This window comes from Leuresthes tenuis, unplaced genomic scaffold (genome assembly GCF_036924035.1).
Source record: "Leuresthes tenuis unplaced genomic scaffold, fLeuTen1.0.hap1 SCAF_9, whole genome shotgun sequence".
Classification (NCBI taxonomy): Eukaryota; Metazoa; Chordata; class Actinopteri; order Atheriniformes; family Atherinopsidae; genus Leuresthes; species Leuresthes tenuis.
The window spans coordinates 5770792-5787293 of record NW_027325363.1 but is presented as its reverse complement, the minus strand read 5'-3'; the positions used below and the strand labels follow the sequence as shown (position 1 = coordinate 5787293).

The following is a 16502-nucleotide window of genomic DNA, read 5'->3' as shown; positions in this document are numbered from 1 at the left end:
TAAAAAGGGAACAACTCCAACCAAATTATTTATTCACAACAGCCCTCCTCTAGGTCCACGCCCTCCAGCCACAGCTCAGCTCATCCCTGCCCTGTGCACAGTGTTACTGCTGCCTACAGTATCGCCAGGCATCCCGTCAAGAGGAGTCTGTTAAACTAAAAGCAGCAAGCAAGGAGAGAGAAAAATTAGCCTCAGTGTGGTGCACTTGTATGCCTTCCAGCAAGCAGACTGAAGACCGTTGCCAGATTTGGAGCTCATCTGAGATGTATTAAGCCCCGGAGAAGAAGGATCCTCTGTAATCTAGCTGTGTTGACGCTCCACAGAGGGCTCCTATTTGCTGCCAGAGGTGCACCCATACATGTAGCAGCGGCAAGAAGTTTTTGTGTCCCTTTTGAGAAGGAGTGAACAAGGTGCTTACAGAGGACTCGACACTATCTTGGTAAATATTGCTTTTCAAACTCTGAAAATGACTAGAATGATAACAGCACCATTGCATTATTGCTAGAATAGAACTCTGTTATATTTGTGATTGTGATAAAAAACTGAGCTTAAGTGGTTTGTAACGATCGAAGCTGACGAATCAATGTCGTAGGAAAGTTTCTCCATTTTACTGTATTTCCACATTTCACTAATTAAAGTATGATTCCTCTAATTCTTGTTCCAATAGCTAAAACATTTCTTTCCTTGTTTCATATCCAAACCTCTGTTGCAATTGTGGCGCACAAACCCACAAGGCATTTTCCACCATCCTTTAAACTCTGGAAATTGATCCCAGAGTCTTAAGTAAGCCCCTGACTCACGCAGGAATCCCGTAAATCAACTTTTATTCCTTTGCTGGCACAGAACCTTTGTTTGTGATGGAAACATTTAATGTCTCCCTTTGCTTCGCCATTTTGACAAGAATTCGTCTTACACTGATCTTGTGACATGTCAGGACTGTGCTGCCTGTTCTCCTCTGGGCAGATTTTTTTGAACCCAGTTCAAATGGGGTTTGCAAAACAGCTCTCCACAGATGAGTTATCACCTACTGACACGTATCTCACCTTTCTGCTTTTGTGTTAGTCTACTTCTGGGAGTTAAACCTTACATAGACCACAGGGTTTCAAAAAAAGACTTTTACTCGGGGGTTTAATTTGTTTTTCCATCTAAAAGCTACCCTCCAAACGTCATTTCCTCACATGAACAAGTAGTGCATGTATTTCATGTTCCACTGAGAGGAACTGCAGGGGATAAAAGGAATGTCTTACTCATTTCGCTGCAAAGAAATGAGCTGTGCCTGTGCAAATCCTGACACGGGGTTGGGTTTGCAAGTTTTCCAGCATGAACACCAACTTTTTCCAGGCGTAGACTGACAATGCTTGGCAGACTCCTGTGGGCTGAAGTTTTTGCTTTAGATTCCACATCCTTACTCTAAATTGTGGCAGGCTTTGATCACCAGCTGCGGGAACACAAAGATCCCTTTTACTTTGTTGATTATCTCCTTTCCTCCCCTATTTGTTTTAACCTTAACCTGCTCTTTTTTCCTGTCCACATTTCAGGGGCTAAAGGTTGCCAGCGTGGACGCTACTTTAAAGTTGAAACAGCCTACTTCAAACAAAGCCTCAGCCTATCATTCCCCTTGGTGTGTGCAGAAGACGTCTCAAGGACAAGCGAGGAGCCTTCACATAAATACAGGAAGCACCCAAAGGTTAAGCCACAGGAAATACAGCTCCAAAAAACAGACATAACTGACACTAGTTTTTGAAAGAGGCTTGCCATTATCTCATTATTCAATCATAATGTCACGCTGGGGACGAAAAAATGTAAAGAAGGCGCCTGAGGTGATCCGCACTGTGACAGAAGGGCTGAAGTCTCTGTATCGTAAGAAGCTGCTGCCTCTGGAGCAGTACTATGGTTTCCATGACTTCCACTCTGCCAGTCTAGAGGATGCAGATTTTGACAACAAGCCCATGGTCCTGGTTGTGGGACAGTACTCCACTGGAAAGACGACGTTCATCAAGTACGACCCCACAGCTGCGCAGCATTCATTTCATTCCTCTTAGATTTGATTTAAATGCTGAATTTTGAATGAATTCAACCAGAAATAAGAAAATAAAACGTTGTGCGTGTGACTGACAGGTATCTACTGGAGCAGGATATTCCTGGGAGCAGGGTGGGTCCTGAACCCACCACTGACTGCTTCACTGCCATCATGCATGGGGAGGTGGAGGGAGTCATCCCAGGGAATGCCCTCATTGTGGACCCTAACAAGCCTTTCCGCAAGCTCAACCCATTTGGAAACACCTTCCTCAACAGGTGAGAGCAGGGCTTTTATTCTCAGGGTGTTGTGTAATGTTTCCACTGAGGGTGCCAGTTCGATATCAGCATACACAGACTGTGGGAGAGTCAAAGGAGGGAATACAGGGAAGGAGGCTGAAAGTTTATGGAAACTGTTTTAGCTCTTTGGAATTTCAAGTGCTTGTGCCAAATTTCAAGACTTAGGAGGCACTTGCCTTATTTGTGGAAAAATGGAGGAAGGGAGAGATATCACCCGACATGGTGATGAAAGCTAATGGGCTCAGACAAGAACCGCAGTGTACACAAGTTCAAAGATGAGGTCAGAGGGCTCTGCAGCCCCTCGGGTCAGACGCAAATACTTGAAGACATAGAAAAAAAAGAGTATGACACTGTATTTCCTGAGTGGGCTGCCACATTTTTGCGTATGTTTTTCCACTGATGTAAACCACGACAGTGGTCTTATGTTTTGCACAAGGCCGCCGGGGCCAGAAGAAGTGACATGAACGTACAATCCTCCTGTTAAGTGGTCACCAGCAGATGCAAGTTTTCCAGCAGGCTCCCTGTTTCCATCAGCAGGGCGTGTTTGTTAACGTATTTGCGTCTCCCCTTTTGCGTTGACTTCCTGCTCTGGGAACCGGTGGGCTCGTTAAGCTCTTAAACTACAGGAAGTAGTGTTGTTGTTCTAAGCCACACATCGTTAGCAGGCCTTATTGTTTGATTCTGGCAGTAATGGTCATTTTCCCTCAGGAAGCCCAGAACACTGCAAGGTCTGCTTGCACACAATGGGCTCCAGTGGGGGGGTGGATGTGTTGAGATGTGCAAAAAATCCAATCTGCTGTTTAGATAACATTGGCTTTTTAGATGAAAGTTGATTATTTCCACTTAATTTAAGACTATTTCCATCCTCCCTTTGACTGTTTCAACCAAAAATGATCCTTATCAACTTTGACACGACTCTTACCCCGCCTGTTGATTGATATACCAGATTCCAGTGTGCCCAGATGCCCAACCAGGTCCTGGAGAGTATCAGTATTATCGACACACCGGGAATCTTATCCGGGGCCAAGCAGAGAGTGAGCCGAGGTGAGCGAAGTAACAAAGGTAAGGAGAGGGCATGGGGGGCCTGCAGAGACACACTTCCCTGATCATCAGCTCACCAACTCATCTCCTTGGCACGCCTGGCTAACTCATGGGGCCAGTTTGTTCTGTCACAATAACACTTGGCAGAAGGGTAAGAAACGTCTCGGCAGTACATGGAGCAACCTTCAACTGTAATCAAGACCAGAGACGGTAAAAAAATTCTGTCAGCACATCTGGAGGAATGTACTGTTGAGATATAACTACCCTCATCATCATCATCGCTGTCATCTCACAGCAATTCTCTATTTAACCATGCTCCAAGTAACCCATTAATTAAATAAGTCTGCATGAGCATCTAACAAGTTTAAAAAGTCAGTACATCCAAATCATTAAAAACACATTTCTTTATTTTCTGTCGGTGGTGACTGTGAAGACACTTTTACTTTTACTGGCTTAGATTTCAAAACATCCACCAGCAACATTTCCTCCTCTGCTTCAGAAAACAGACAGAAAAATGGAGGTAAAGGGAATGTTGTCTGGGACTCCAGTAGGAATGAAAACGGGCTTTTTCACAATTCTGCATCAAAAGATATTTTTATGAACTATGTCCCAGTTTCTCTGATTCTGTTTAGAGATCCAATTTAAAATGAAACAAATATCTATGTTTCTATGGCAGGAAAACATGAGTGAACTGGCCCTTTTAGCAGTGATTCTGATATGATAACATGGACTTTATTAGGCTACTGGATCAAAATATCTTATAACTTAATGTGTAAAAGCGGAGCTGTTGTGAATTTCGTTGTACTACCCCGTACAATGACAATAAAGACTATTCTATTCTATTCTAATTTGACAAATGAAGAACAGAGGTAGGAAGGATTTGTGTCTGTGTTGACCTTCTCTCTCTCCTTCCCTTTATTTTACACTGTGTGCTGCAAACTTAGCTTTTTGGATGTGTTAGTTATCTCTCCGTGCTCTGCTCAAACAGGCTATGACTTCCCAGCTGTGCTGCGCTGGTTTGCAGAGCGCGTGGACCGCATCATCCTGCTGTTTGATGCTCATAAGCTGGAGATATCCGATGAGTTCTCCGAAGCCATCGGTGCCCTGAAAGGCAACGAGGACAAGCTGCGTGTGGTGCTCAACAAAGCAGACATGGTGGGCACCCAGCAGCTGATGCGAGTGTACGGAGCTCTGATGTGGTCTCTGGGGAAGGTGTTCGGCACCCCGGAGGTCCTGCGGGTCTACATCGGCTCCTTCTGGTCAGAGCCGCTGCTGGTTGCAGACAACCGTAAGCTGTTTGAGTTGGAGGAGGAGGATCTGTTTGCTGACATCCAAAACCTTCCTCGCAATGCAGCTTTACGCAAACTCAACGACCTGGTCAAGAGGGCTCGCCTGGTCAGGGTGGGTAACTGAGACTAATGTGTTTGGGACACGCTCATGTGGTTGTAATCACTCACAGGATGGCATTACTTTGCTCAGTTCGTGTCAGTGAAATAATGAAAACATCTTTTACTCCAGGTCCATGCTCACATCATCAGCTATCTGAAGCAGGAGATGCCTTCTGTCTTCAGGAAGGACAATAAAAAGAAGAATCTGATCTATCAGCTGCCTGTTATTTTCTCCAAGATCCAGCTGCAACACAACATTTCTGCTGGTGACTTTCCAGATTGTGCTAAGATGCAGGTCAGTGTGACGCATTCTTCCCCGTGGGGTGCATCTGGATGCAAGATTTTTGGTTGCATTTATTCAATTATAGATTTGATCAGAAAACAACTGGTTAACACTGTATTATTGTTCCATTTTTTAAGGAGCAACTGATGGTTCATGATTTCAGCAAGTTCAAGACCTTGAAGCCAAATCTGATGGCGGCCTTGGACGAGTTGCTCGCCTCTGACATTGCCAAACTGATGCCCCTCCTGCGGCAAGAGGAGCTGGAGGCGGGTGATCAACCAGGTGTGCAGGGCGGTGCCTTCATGGGCACCCGGGTCGGACCCTTCACAGAGGGTGATCCCTTCGCAGAGGCGAACGGGGAGGGCTGTGAGGAGGAGGAGGACTGGGTGGTGACCAAAGACAAGCCCAAATATGATGAAATCTTCTATAACCTCGCCCCCGACGAGGGGAAGCTGAGCGGCACCAAGGCTAAGGACTGGATGGTGAGCTCCCGCCTGCCCAACTCTGTGCTGGGCCGCATTTGGAAGCTGTCAGATGTCGACCGCGACGGCATGCTGGATGATGAGGAATTTGCCCTGGCCAGCCATCTGATTGAGGTCAAGCTGGACGGCCACGGTCTACCACCAGAGCTTCCCAACCGTCTGATCCCACCTTCCAAACGCAGACAGAAGGGTTCTGACGCATAGACATGTCACAGAGTCCACCTACTCTCACACTTATGCTACTGTTTGTATTTGCTCTTATTTCTCCCTGACCCACAAGAAAATGTTGTACATACAGCTTTTTCTCTGAGACTGATAATACTCTTGCACAATTAAATATACTGTATTTAAGTGTGGTATCACTCTAACTCTAAGGGCTTTCTGCTAAAGACTGCGCATTAAGAAGTCACGCTGCTGCTTCTTCCCTTTGGCTCCTCAGATTTGCTTTTTTTATGATGAGCTTTTAAAAAGTTTGGCCTATCTACTTGTGTTTGCTGAGCAGAAGAGAATAAAGGTTGCCACCCTCTTAAGGCAGCAGTTTTCCACGTCGCTGTATTGAAACCTTTACATTTAACATCCCATCAGTGGTTGGATTTTATTGCTCTTGGAGTTAATTTGCTCAGTTGGACCATGGCTTTTTTTTCATGCCAAAGACCTTCTCAGCTCAGCTGATGTGTTTATAGTATTTTCTACTTAAAGTAGCGTCACAACTCTAATAACCCGAATGCATTTCACTCTGATGCCTTACATGCCACCATTTTGTGCGTACTTTATATATTATTTTTGTAATTTCTCTTGTTGTTTTGTATGTGTAGGAGCAAGACCTCAGTTGCATAAGAGAACATAACATGCCAAGATGAACTTTTCAACTAGACAGAATGACATATTACTGACTACTGTACACAGCTCCACAAACTGATCGTATGTTTACTGTTTTTGTAACCAAATAAAATTCCCTGACTGTGATTTGTCTCTTCAGCAAACTTTTTTGTGTCAAAACCTAAAACGAAGAGCCGAGTGCAGTTCATTTAGGACTTCATTTAACAAGATTTTCTTTTCTATCGCGCTCTCTTGGTCTCTTGGTGACAGACCAGATAAACAGTGACTCACTCTCTCCCCTGCCAAGTCCCCATACCACCATTTTCCGAGGCTCCCTCTCACTCCTGCCATCTGAAACCTTTTTTAAGCCTCTGTCTCCCTCACACACACACACACATATGCGATCTCTTTGTTTCCTCTCGTCCCAGTTTAGTCTCGCAGTTGCATTCTCATGAGACTCCCTCTGCATCTTGTGTGGTTTTTGCGTAAACTGCGGCATGAGCCTAAATGTGTGTCCCATGTTCAGCTGCGTGCGTTTCAAGGTTTCCTTATAAAGGGGCGGCCTCAACGCCTCCTTGTTCTACTCCTCCATGGAAAGAAACACAAATGAGAAACAGAGGCAATCCAGCCCTTTCCTTCCCTCCCTGCTCTCAAGCTTACAGTGACTCACATGTGAAGAATGTGGTGGGCCGGCCCAGGAGTTATTAATATCTCCTTTCCTAGGGTCCGCTAAGTTTCCTCAGGATCTAAACACTGTACCTTTATGAAAGACTCTAACAACATCCCTCTATGCGGAGGCTCCCCTGAGCAGTACCTGCAGAACACCGCACCCTCGCCTGCATAAATGAGACAGAAAAGCAGAGGTACTGTGTGAAGAAAGTCTAAATTCAGTGAACGGACTTTAAAAACATACAGCTCCTAATTTGTTCTTTCTTTTTGTGCATCTTAAAGTCACTTCTAACAACGCCTTATTAGAGAGGAGAACGAAACCCCCCCCCCCCCCCATGCCAGTTTGAACAATGCCCACCTGTTACATAATTAGGCAATGCTTAGTCATAAATCACTTCAAATATTTGTTGCTCAGATCAAGATGCAGCGCTGCCAAAGCGATGGGAAGGGAGCAGGCTCAGATTACAGCGGATGACCCCGGCAACATCAGAGATCCCCAACAACGAAGCTTACTCAACAAAACTGGGGTCTCCTCATACGTCACTGAGCGTTTATGTGGGGAATTCCTCACAAGGAAACTTTAGGTGAAAGAAAAACGGAGGCCATCAGTTCTGCAGAGGGGTGACATCTGGTGGACGCTGGATTCCAGGTCGTCTTGCAGTATGTTGCAGATTCAAGCTCTAGATGGCAGACTGGCACACATTAAAGGATGTGAAAATGAAGCCGAGTATATGAGAAGAAATATCACAGTCAGATCTGTCTTCTGAGCCTTCATTTGAGCCACAACTAATAAGATGTAACGCACATTTGGATATCAAGAGGAGGGTCAGTTCTGACCCACAAATCTTTGTTTCTGAAGCAGTACATCACAGCGATCAATATAAAACAATTTATATCAGATAAATGTCATAGTTTATACAACACAAGTTTGCGTCATTTGAGTGCGATTCTCCATTAATTTACTCCAGATTATTCCTACATTCTCACACTGTTAACAGCTGAACCTTGTAAATATTATTTTTGAGGAAATAAATGAGAAACTTGTGCTGGTATAAGTTCATGAGGTCAGACGACACGTCACTGCTTACCTGCAGCTCTGTTGTGTTTGGCGTCACATTAAAGGAGCAGGTGGGATGAAAATGAGGGTTTCGCAGGATCTTCAGTCTGTCTTTACCTTCAGCTGGAAGCTCTTGCCACTTACACTGAAATAAAATATCTGCTCTAATTTATGCTCATTCTCATATATCTTTATGTACATGTTGCACCTTCATTCTGTTTTTGTCTCCCTCAACATTTTCATTCTTTTCTTATCTTTTTGTTTTAATTCAGTTTTGTTACTTGTATTTTTATCACTATTTCTACAGTGTTTCCATACTGCATTTGTACTTCGTACCTGGAAACGACGACAGCCTGATTTTGCTTTGGGATGAATGAAGCCAGCTGTTTATTCATCTAAAATATGAAGATGACCTTTACTTTTCTGTACATATGCATGTAAAAATAAATAAAAAGCAAGTGCTTTTTAAAACACCATCACCAAGCCAGTATGAGATCAGAAAACATCAGCTAAAATGGACATTTTCACTTCCACCTAATCAAAACCACAGTGTTACTATCCGCTGTATAACAATGAGTCATCAGCTCTGATTTTACTGAACCTGCTCTTCAAAATTCTCAACAACTCGACCAAATTTGATGCACCAGAAAAGAAACACACCAACTCAGCACCTATTTTAGTCCAGGTGATAACTGGCAGAAGCTAAAGATAAAATGGCTGACTTGTAATTCATTCTGTGTATCTTTGCGAGTTTAGATTCACTGGCACTTCAGACCTTGTCAAATAATTGGTTGATACGTACTGTTGATGATAAATAAATGAGTAAAATCAGCAAGAGAACTTTCTAATTTATTTTTCATCCCAAAAGTCAACAAACCGTGTCAAAAATATCCTGCTTTAATCCTTACATGACTCACAGTGACTCAAACCTACGAGGAGTTCAAAGCATACACATATATTCTTTTAAGAAACCATTTGTAGTTTTATCAAAAGTAAACTTATATGCGTGTGTGTAAAATATCTCTCGGTTCAGAAACCCACTCCACAAAGTCGCAGAAAATAACATTTACTGTAGAAGAGAAAAAAAGAAAGAAAAAGCCAATTCAAAAACTGACAGAAAACTTGAAATATTTTCCCAACAAAAGATTTGAGGAACTTCTGAAGTGCTTAAAAATTAAAGTGGTTTTTTATGTCTTTGATTTGCTTCATCATGTCACCAATTTGCTGTCCCTGCTCCTTGAGGACGTCCTGAACAACCCTCTTCTGTTGGGCGTTGAGTGAGACCGTCGTCTTGGCTGCAGGCACATCTTTATCCACTTGCGTCTTCTGGTATTCGGTCTTCATTTTCACCTGCCTGATACAGTTGTCCAGGTGTTTCAGTTGGTCGCTGATGGTCTGCAGCTCCTTTTTCATATCCTTTTCGCTGTTTGACAGTATGGGCAGTTGGCTTTGCAGGCTGCACAGAACCTTTTTTACCCTGTTCGTAATGGCTTCCTGACGATACTTAGCATCTTCATACTTGTCAGCCAGTCTTTCCGCCGCCTCTCTTAAACTCTTCTTCTCCTCCCTGCACAGAGTCAACTCCTCCAGCTGTTTGTTCTTCTGGCCTGTTAGTAGTTTTACCCTCCTTTGCATCTCTTCGCGGGCCATGTCCTGCTTCAGAATGTACTCCTCACGGAAGACCTGTGTGGCTCTGCTGAGGAGCTGCAGACACTCTGGAGGAGGTGGGGATGTGTTCTTGTCCCCAGCCTTAAGAACAAGAGGATTGGTGGAACTCCGTGCCAGTATGTTGCGAATGTGTTGCTCGAAGGAGTCTTCGGCCAGCCCACGCAGAGGGGAGCTGGCGAAGCTTGGGCCTGGGTGGGAACAGAGCAGCGGAGGGGAGGGAGGTCGAATGGAGCTCAGCAGGGGCAATATGATACACTCGTAGGTGCTGGTGATGCAGATCATGGTGGCACCCAAGGAAAGGTCGGACACTATCAAAAAGCCAAGAACAGGAGCTGATTGACTGGTCTGCAGTGGTCTGGTACACACAATGTGCTCAACAATGCAGCGCTTCTCAGCTGCCAGCTCCTGGAGACTGTCTTTGTCCTCCTCATTAGACTGTAGGAAATTCTGCAGCTTATTGACCCAAATCAGCCCCACACTGTGCACTCCTGCCTCATGGGTGCAGTGAAACCTGTGCTGACACAGAGGGTCTCTATGCAGTCTGATCGGACAGGTGAAATCTAACTCCTGAGGCTCCTCGTCCTCTCCGGTGGCTACTTTGAGTGTGAGCTCGAGCTCAACACATTCAAACACGTAGAGAGCCGGCACTGCGTCTGTGCCTCGGATCCACTTTTCCACCGCCCCAGACTCTTCCTCCTCCTCAGACTCCAGCACCACACAGTGATACAGTGTCCCCGTCTCTGTGGCGATAACCAGGATACTAGGAACACACGGCAAGCACAGAATGGCACAGGCATCGTAGCCGTAGTTATCCTCTGCTGCAGGATACATGGGGAGGGGTCCGGTGGGTTTACTTAGACTCGCACCATTCGCCAGGCACGTGTAGCTCACGTAGGTCTCGCCGTTTTCATAGAGGATGTAAAGAGGGTAGACCAGCTGTTCTTTGAACCTCTGTGCTGCCAGCTGCCGAGGAGGGGGCGAAGCTGGCCCGAAGTCAAACGCCACAGCTATTTCTCCAAGAGATGCTGCATAGGATCGGACCGGGGGATGGACGCTGTCATCATCCGACTGCGACACTGGCAGGACTTTGGCCGGCGTCTGCGGCGACTTCAAGCCGTAAAATCTAATTGTGTTGTCGGATGTGAGCAGAACCAGATGGGGCTCATCGGTCTCGCTGGGGTACCAAGCAGCCTGGCGCAGATTCACGGATGGTGAGCTGGTGAAAAAGCGCTCCGCCACTGGGATGGTTCTGCAGTTGATTTTGTCCCGTCCGCCCTCGAACTCGGACCTTTTTCCCCAACGCTGAGGGAGCTCCAGAACCGAGACGCCCCGCTGCCCGATGAGCGCGACGTGGTGCTGCGTTGGGCTCAGCACGACCTGCCACACTTCGAACAGAGGAGGGTTGATGCACAGCAACGTCTGATACTTCCCGCTACTTTGACTCTCGTCTGAGTTCAACTGTCGCAAGTTGGTCGTGTAAAACACGCGGTCCGCGTCGTCCCACACGAAGAAGTCCCCACCTAAACAAAACGTTAGGTTTTTAGTGATCCCTTTGTCATTTGCTTTGGATTCCAAATCCAGCTTCTCTCTTATTATTTTGAACACAGCATGGTTTGCTAAATCATTTAGCCACCGCTCTTCGCCGAACGCCGCCATCTTGATCAACTGTCGAATATCGGAGAGGAGGCAATCCATGGCAACACAAGAGTTTTACGACAGCAGTTTAACGTATTACGGTGGCCGGTGTCGTACATTTTGCAGAATCACCATGGCGTTGAAAGAGACTGCTGGGCTGTACGAGACACTCAAAGCGGAGTGGAACAAGAAAAACCCAAACCTAAGCAAATGTGGAGAACTTCTGAGTAAACTGAAGGTAGAGTAATATATCTGTTTGTCCACTTTTTGATCGTATAACTTGAATCAGGAATTATTTCTATTTGAAAACACTAGCGCTACTAGCAAATGAAGCTAACATTGCTAACTCAGTGTAGCTAGGCCAGCGCTCTGTGTACAGTACTTGTTAACGTTAAGAGAACTTTGGGTACTAATAGTGGTTTTTATTTTAGAATAATTGAAAGTTTCTATACTTGTTTAAAAATGCCAACTGTATGTAAGTGTTCAGGTTATATATTCGTGCATTAATTTTTATAATTTCTCTTTGGACAGTCAGGAAACAAGTCAGTTATTGTTGCTAATGTCAGTTTAACCTAAAGGATTAAATAAGAAGTAAATATGACATTTATATTACTTCTAAACTCGAGAGTTAGCGGTTGAGAAGTTAACGATAACTTCGACTGAATCGTATTTTTTCTAATTTTTTTTTGTTATGACATAGTTAAAAGTTTAAAGTCTCTTAGAAATCACAAAATTATTTTTCCAGGTTTCATTACTGGAGCTGAATTTTTTACCTACTGGTGGACCAGCGCTCACCAAGCAGCAGCTCATTTTAGCTCGTAAGTACAAAGAAACCATTCAATTTTCAGTTACCCGTTTGTCTAATAAAACTGATATCCACTCATAACAATCTGTGTCTGTTTTAGGTGATGTCCTTGAGATCGGAGCCTTGTGGAGCATCCTCAAGAAGGACATCCCATCCTTTGAGAGATACATGGCCCAGCTGAAATGTTACTACTTTGATTACAAGTAAAATCCATTTTTTCTCTTTTGTGCCACATGATGGTTTGTTACACAATACTGGCTTGGTTGCTCTAACACTTGTTTTCTTTAAAAAACCTTTTTCATTAAGGGATGAACTGCCTGAAGCTGCCTACATGCACCAGTTACTTGGATTGAACCTGCTCTTCCTGCTCTCACAGAACCGCCTGTCTGAGTTTCACACAGAACTTGAGAGACTGAGTGCACGGGATATTCAGACCAATGTATATATCAGGCATCCAGTTTCTTTAGAGCAGGTATTGTAATTTTCTCTCGTACGAAATTTGTACACATCTTTCATTTACAATTATCAGTTATTTGTGATACTTTGTGGTATACGTGTCTGATCAGATGCTTATTATTTTGAATTATCACCCGTAAAACGTCGGTTCAGGTTACCAAATCACTCTGATTTGCTTTCAGTTCATGTTGTTACAGCAGTAGGAATAGGGTGCAAGTTGTTGTGGCTCTCTGGAATTACTATCATTATCGTTTACTTTCAATGAATATTACTATGATGTTCTGTATATGTCTGCAATATTTGCCCCTAACTTCTTGTTAGAATTACCCAACCAGCTACTTAGTAATATCTCCATTAATACAAATGCAGCATTTAGAAGTTATTTCTTTATCCTTTCTTCTGCTGACCTGTAATACTATCCTATCACTCTGCAATGTTGAAGATGACTCCAAATATATGCAGTGTTGATGTCAGCAAAACATGTTTACGGATATGGAGCCTCATCTACTATTATTTATGTGCTGTAAATAAAGCACTGTGATTTCCTCTATATACTTTTTGCACCCAGTCGTGTATTCTGGAATATTTAAAGTGGTAAGAAGGCATTTCACGTGGAGAATATTTCTCTGTGAAAATGCATGAGTGAACGGACACATAGAGGAAGTTCACACCTAATTCTCTGCATTCTTCTTCAGACTATTACTGGTGTGGTTGTAATAGTTTTATTCTGACTTTGGCCTGAGGTTGGCAGATATGCTGTATGTGTGTTTGTGCTCTTATCTGGTACAGTTGTCTTTCAAAAACATTTCCTCAGATTCTGTGCCACTAATAATTTCTTTGTTTGAAAAAAATATTATTTTTCTTGCTATTTCAGTACTTGATGGAGGGAAGCTACAACAAGGTATTTCTTGCCAAAGGCAACATCCCTGCTGAGAGCTACACCTTTTTTATAGATATTCTGCTTGACACAATTCGGTAAGGATCAGTACGATAGTCTGTGTACTATATTCAATAGACTGGTTTTGTTTCATCAGTTCTTTTTATATGCTGCTTTTAAACCTGTACAATTGTTTTATTTCCATGTTAGAATAAATATGTTTTGTGTCTTATGGAACACTATTGCCATGTAAAATATTGGCTAAAGCAAATTGAAGACAATAAATAAGAACTACTCCTAAATCATTGGGAAGATGTTTGGAGTCGGGTAACAGCACATCAACAAAGCAGTTGGCTCATGCTGTCCTACTTGTTCTCTCACTTGGATGAAAGTAAAAACATGTCCTCCCACCAAAATGAAGATGGATTGCTGTGTTTTTCTTTCTTTGTTTTTAAGATAACGTGAGTTTGAACTCCAGCTTATTATTCTTTTGCAGTGATGAGATTGCAGGTTGCATAGAGAAAGCGTATGAACAGATCCAGTTCAGTGAAGCGACCCGAGTGCTCTTCTTCAGCTCCCCAAAGAAGATGACTGAGTATGCTAAGAAGGTAAGTGTATCCTCATTAATAAGCTGAATGTAAGTTACAAGGTTAGTGATGAACTGATTCATTTACTGGTTTACATTTTAAGTCACATTTCACTTTGTGGATTCTGAGATATGATAGAGTTCAGATTTTAAGGGCTTGTAGTTTGTATGTACCGTGTATGAATTTCCAGGGCTGTGAAATATGAAATGAAAAGACTTAAATGGTAAAAGTTTCTAAATTCAAGGAATTGAATGGAGAAATGGCCACACAACCAAAGCTGATGGTTTGTCTCATTTAATTTCAGAGAGGCTGGACTCAGAGCGCAGATGGCTATTACTCTTTTACCAGTCAGCAGCAGCGGACAGAAGAAGTGACCATCCCCTCCACGGAGTTGGCACAACAGGTCATTGAATACGCACGACAGCTGGAAATGATTGTGTAATCCGCCTCCAGGAACACTCAACCCTGTACAGACACACTCAGACAAACACGCCACAGAGCCAGCACACATCCAGTCAGCTCAAACTGTTTCACGAAGGGATGTGACTTCATTTATTGCCGGAGTGGTTGATTTATTCCCCAAACATGAAAAATCAATCATTTATTCCTTCAATTTTCTTAAAAGTACCTGCAGGTCTTTGTGTCCCCCCCCCCTTTTTTTTATATAAGGATATCTGTCTTTATTGACTACATTTCAGGGTTTCAGTGGTAATTATTTCCTTCAAATTGCCTCTGTTCAATATTAAAATGTATCTTTTTATCATACAGCATAGAGATTGGCCTCACTCGTACATTAAGAAACTTTGGCTGTTTCTGGCTTCTTTCTTTTTGTGCACCTACACCTACAAAGTTAAACTTATCAGCCCGTGACTTCCGTTGTCCTTCAGCTCAACATTTTTTGTATACAAAGTTTACTCGCAGAGCACTTGCAGAAATGTTTTTGCCTTGCTTTGTATCCCAAAGTGAAATAATTGCCATTAAAGTTTGCTGGTGTTTTCTAGGTCGTAAAGCCACTCCCTCCCTTGATTGTTTGTTAATCACTTGATCTTATAACACAATTCTTTGTCTGCAATAAATGATTCAGAAAATGAGACTTTTCAGTTACTGTCTCTCTTTTTCTTTTATTTTACAACTCTAGCTTTCCCCTAGGAAACAAGCCAGTTTCAATTGCTTAATATTGTCTAAATTTTGATTATTATTGCTAATACTAATTTAAGAGAATATCTTCCTTCCACCGGAGTCTCTCAAAATCTCAGCAGGATCATGCAGGTAGTTGAACATCCAGCAAATGGAAGCATTTTACTCTGAGTTTTCTGATCTGCTGCCGTGAATGTTTTACTGAACTCATCTGATGATATGTGGACATGGATAAAATGCACGTTTGCATTATTGAGCCAGCCTCTTTAAGTACTGTTATATTCATTCATAAAACAAAAGAGAATATCTTAAAATGCTGAGAAAAGCACTGAAATAGGGGAGGGTGGTTTTATTCCAGCAGTTTTACTGCTTATCAAAAAGTGTCTGTACATGATGTGCTAAGAAATCAACTCGCCTGCTTTCTGTCTGAGCGTGGGTGTCTGGGCAGAGCACCTGTGCCGGTCTAGGACTGAAGGGAACATCTTTGAACTATGCACAGCAGTCCTGCTGCGAACTGAAATGTGTCTATTCTTTTATGGAGACGCCTGATCTGGACCGTCCTGTAAAATATTCAGTCTTGTGAATGCATTGTCCATATTTACCGGCTTTAACAGAAGGAGCATCCTCATCAGCAGTGCTTCACAGCTATTACTATGTTCCCTTAAGAACTATTAGTCCTTGATCAGTGCTGGTTGAGATTTCCAGGTACTTCTTGATTTACCAGATAAATTCAGTCTCTTGGGATATTTTTTTTTTATAAATACTTTTCATTAAGCTCTACAGCAATAAACTCTAAATGGGTAGTCTGAAAATCACAATCTTGCAAAAACACGGAAAAAATGTAATTCTATTCAAACTCCATTGATAAACATATAGTGGCTTGAAATTGTCATGGAATTTCTAAAGATAACAAGACAGGCTCACCTTTAATTGCTTTTGTAAATGCCACAATACCTGCTTTAAAGTACTTAATATCCCTAAAAGAGAAGACATTTTTACTCTGATAGTATCATTATATTGGTGTTACATTTAAAAATTATTATTATAATTAATGATCTAATACCGATTCTTATACATTGGCTTTTGAGGTAGATGTCCGAGTTGTTGGTGTTTTCGCATGACATATTTCATATTTTTCAAATTTGGATGACAGTAGAGGCTAACGTTGCAAACTGACGCCAACTACAACTTTAACCAGGACAAAGTACGACACTAACAAGTTTGAGCTTGATATTATCTGCGCGATTTGTTAAGTTGGCTAACGTAAACATAAATTGCTGAA

General features: G+C 42.9%; 3 protein-coding genes across 4 annotated transcripts; 2 read left to right on the top strand and 1 right to left on the bottom strand.

Moving 5' to 3' along the window:
- The first annotated feature begins 390 nt into the window (after positions 1 to 390).
- ehd2b (EH-domain containing 2b) lies at positions 391 to 6476 on the top strand. 2 transcript variants are annotated; one of them, XM_072392012.1, is made up of 7 exons: positions 391 to 439; positions 1539 to 1999; positions 2119 to 2295; positions 3263 to 3378; positions 4346 to 4758; positions 4876 to 5040; positions 5166 to 6476. In XM_072392012.1, the coding sequence occupies exons 2-7, from the start codon at positions 1779 to 1781 to the stop codon at positions 5712 to 5714; spliced, it is 1641 nt and encodes a 546-aa protein (XP_072248113.1). In that variant the 5' UTR covers positions 391 to 439; positions 1539 to 1778; the 3' UTR covers positions 5715 to 6476. The 2 variants fall into 2 exon arrangements, with proteins under 2 accessions (XP_072248113.1, XP_072248114.1); XM_072392013.1 differs by lacking the exon at positions 391 to 439 and having other exon boundaries at positions 1182 to 1999; positions 3263 to 3360.
- Positions 6477 to 8889: 2413 nt separating this feature from the next.
- On the bottom strand, positions 8890 to 11411 carry nup88 (nucleoporin 88). The gene has a single exon (XM_072392010.1). The coding sequence runs from the start codon at positions 11377 to 11379 to the stop codon at positions 9223 to 9225; it is 2157 nt and encodes a 718-aa protein (XP_072248111.1). The 5' UTR covers positions 11380 to 11411; the 3' UTR covers positions 8890 to 9222.
- On the top strand, positions 11402 to 15174 carry psmd8 (proteasome 26S subunit, non-ATPase 8). The gene is made up of 7 exons (XM_072392011.1): positions 11402 to 11596; positions 12104 to 12176; positions 12264 to 12366; positions 12470 to 12635; positions 13494 to 13594; positions 13993 to 14104; positions 14388 to 15174. The coding sequence occupies exons 1-7, from the start codon at positions 11417 to 11419 to the stop codon at positions 14523 to 14525; spliced, it is 873 nt and encodes a 290-aa protein (XP_072248112.1). The 5' UTR covers positions 11402 to 11416; the 3' UTR covers positions 14526 to 15174.
- The last annotated feature ends 1328 nt before the right edge of the window (positions 15175 to 16502 follow it).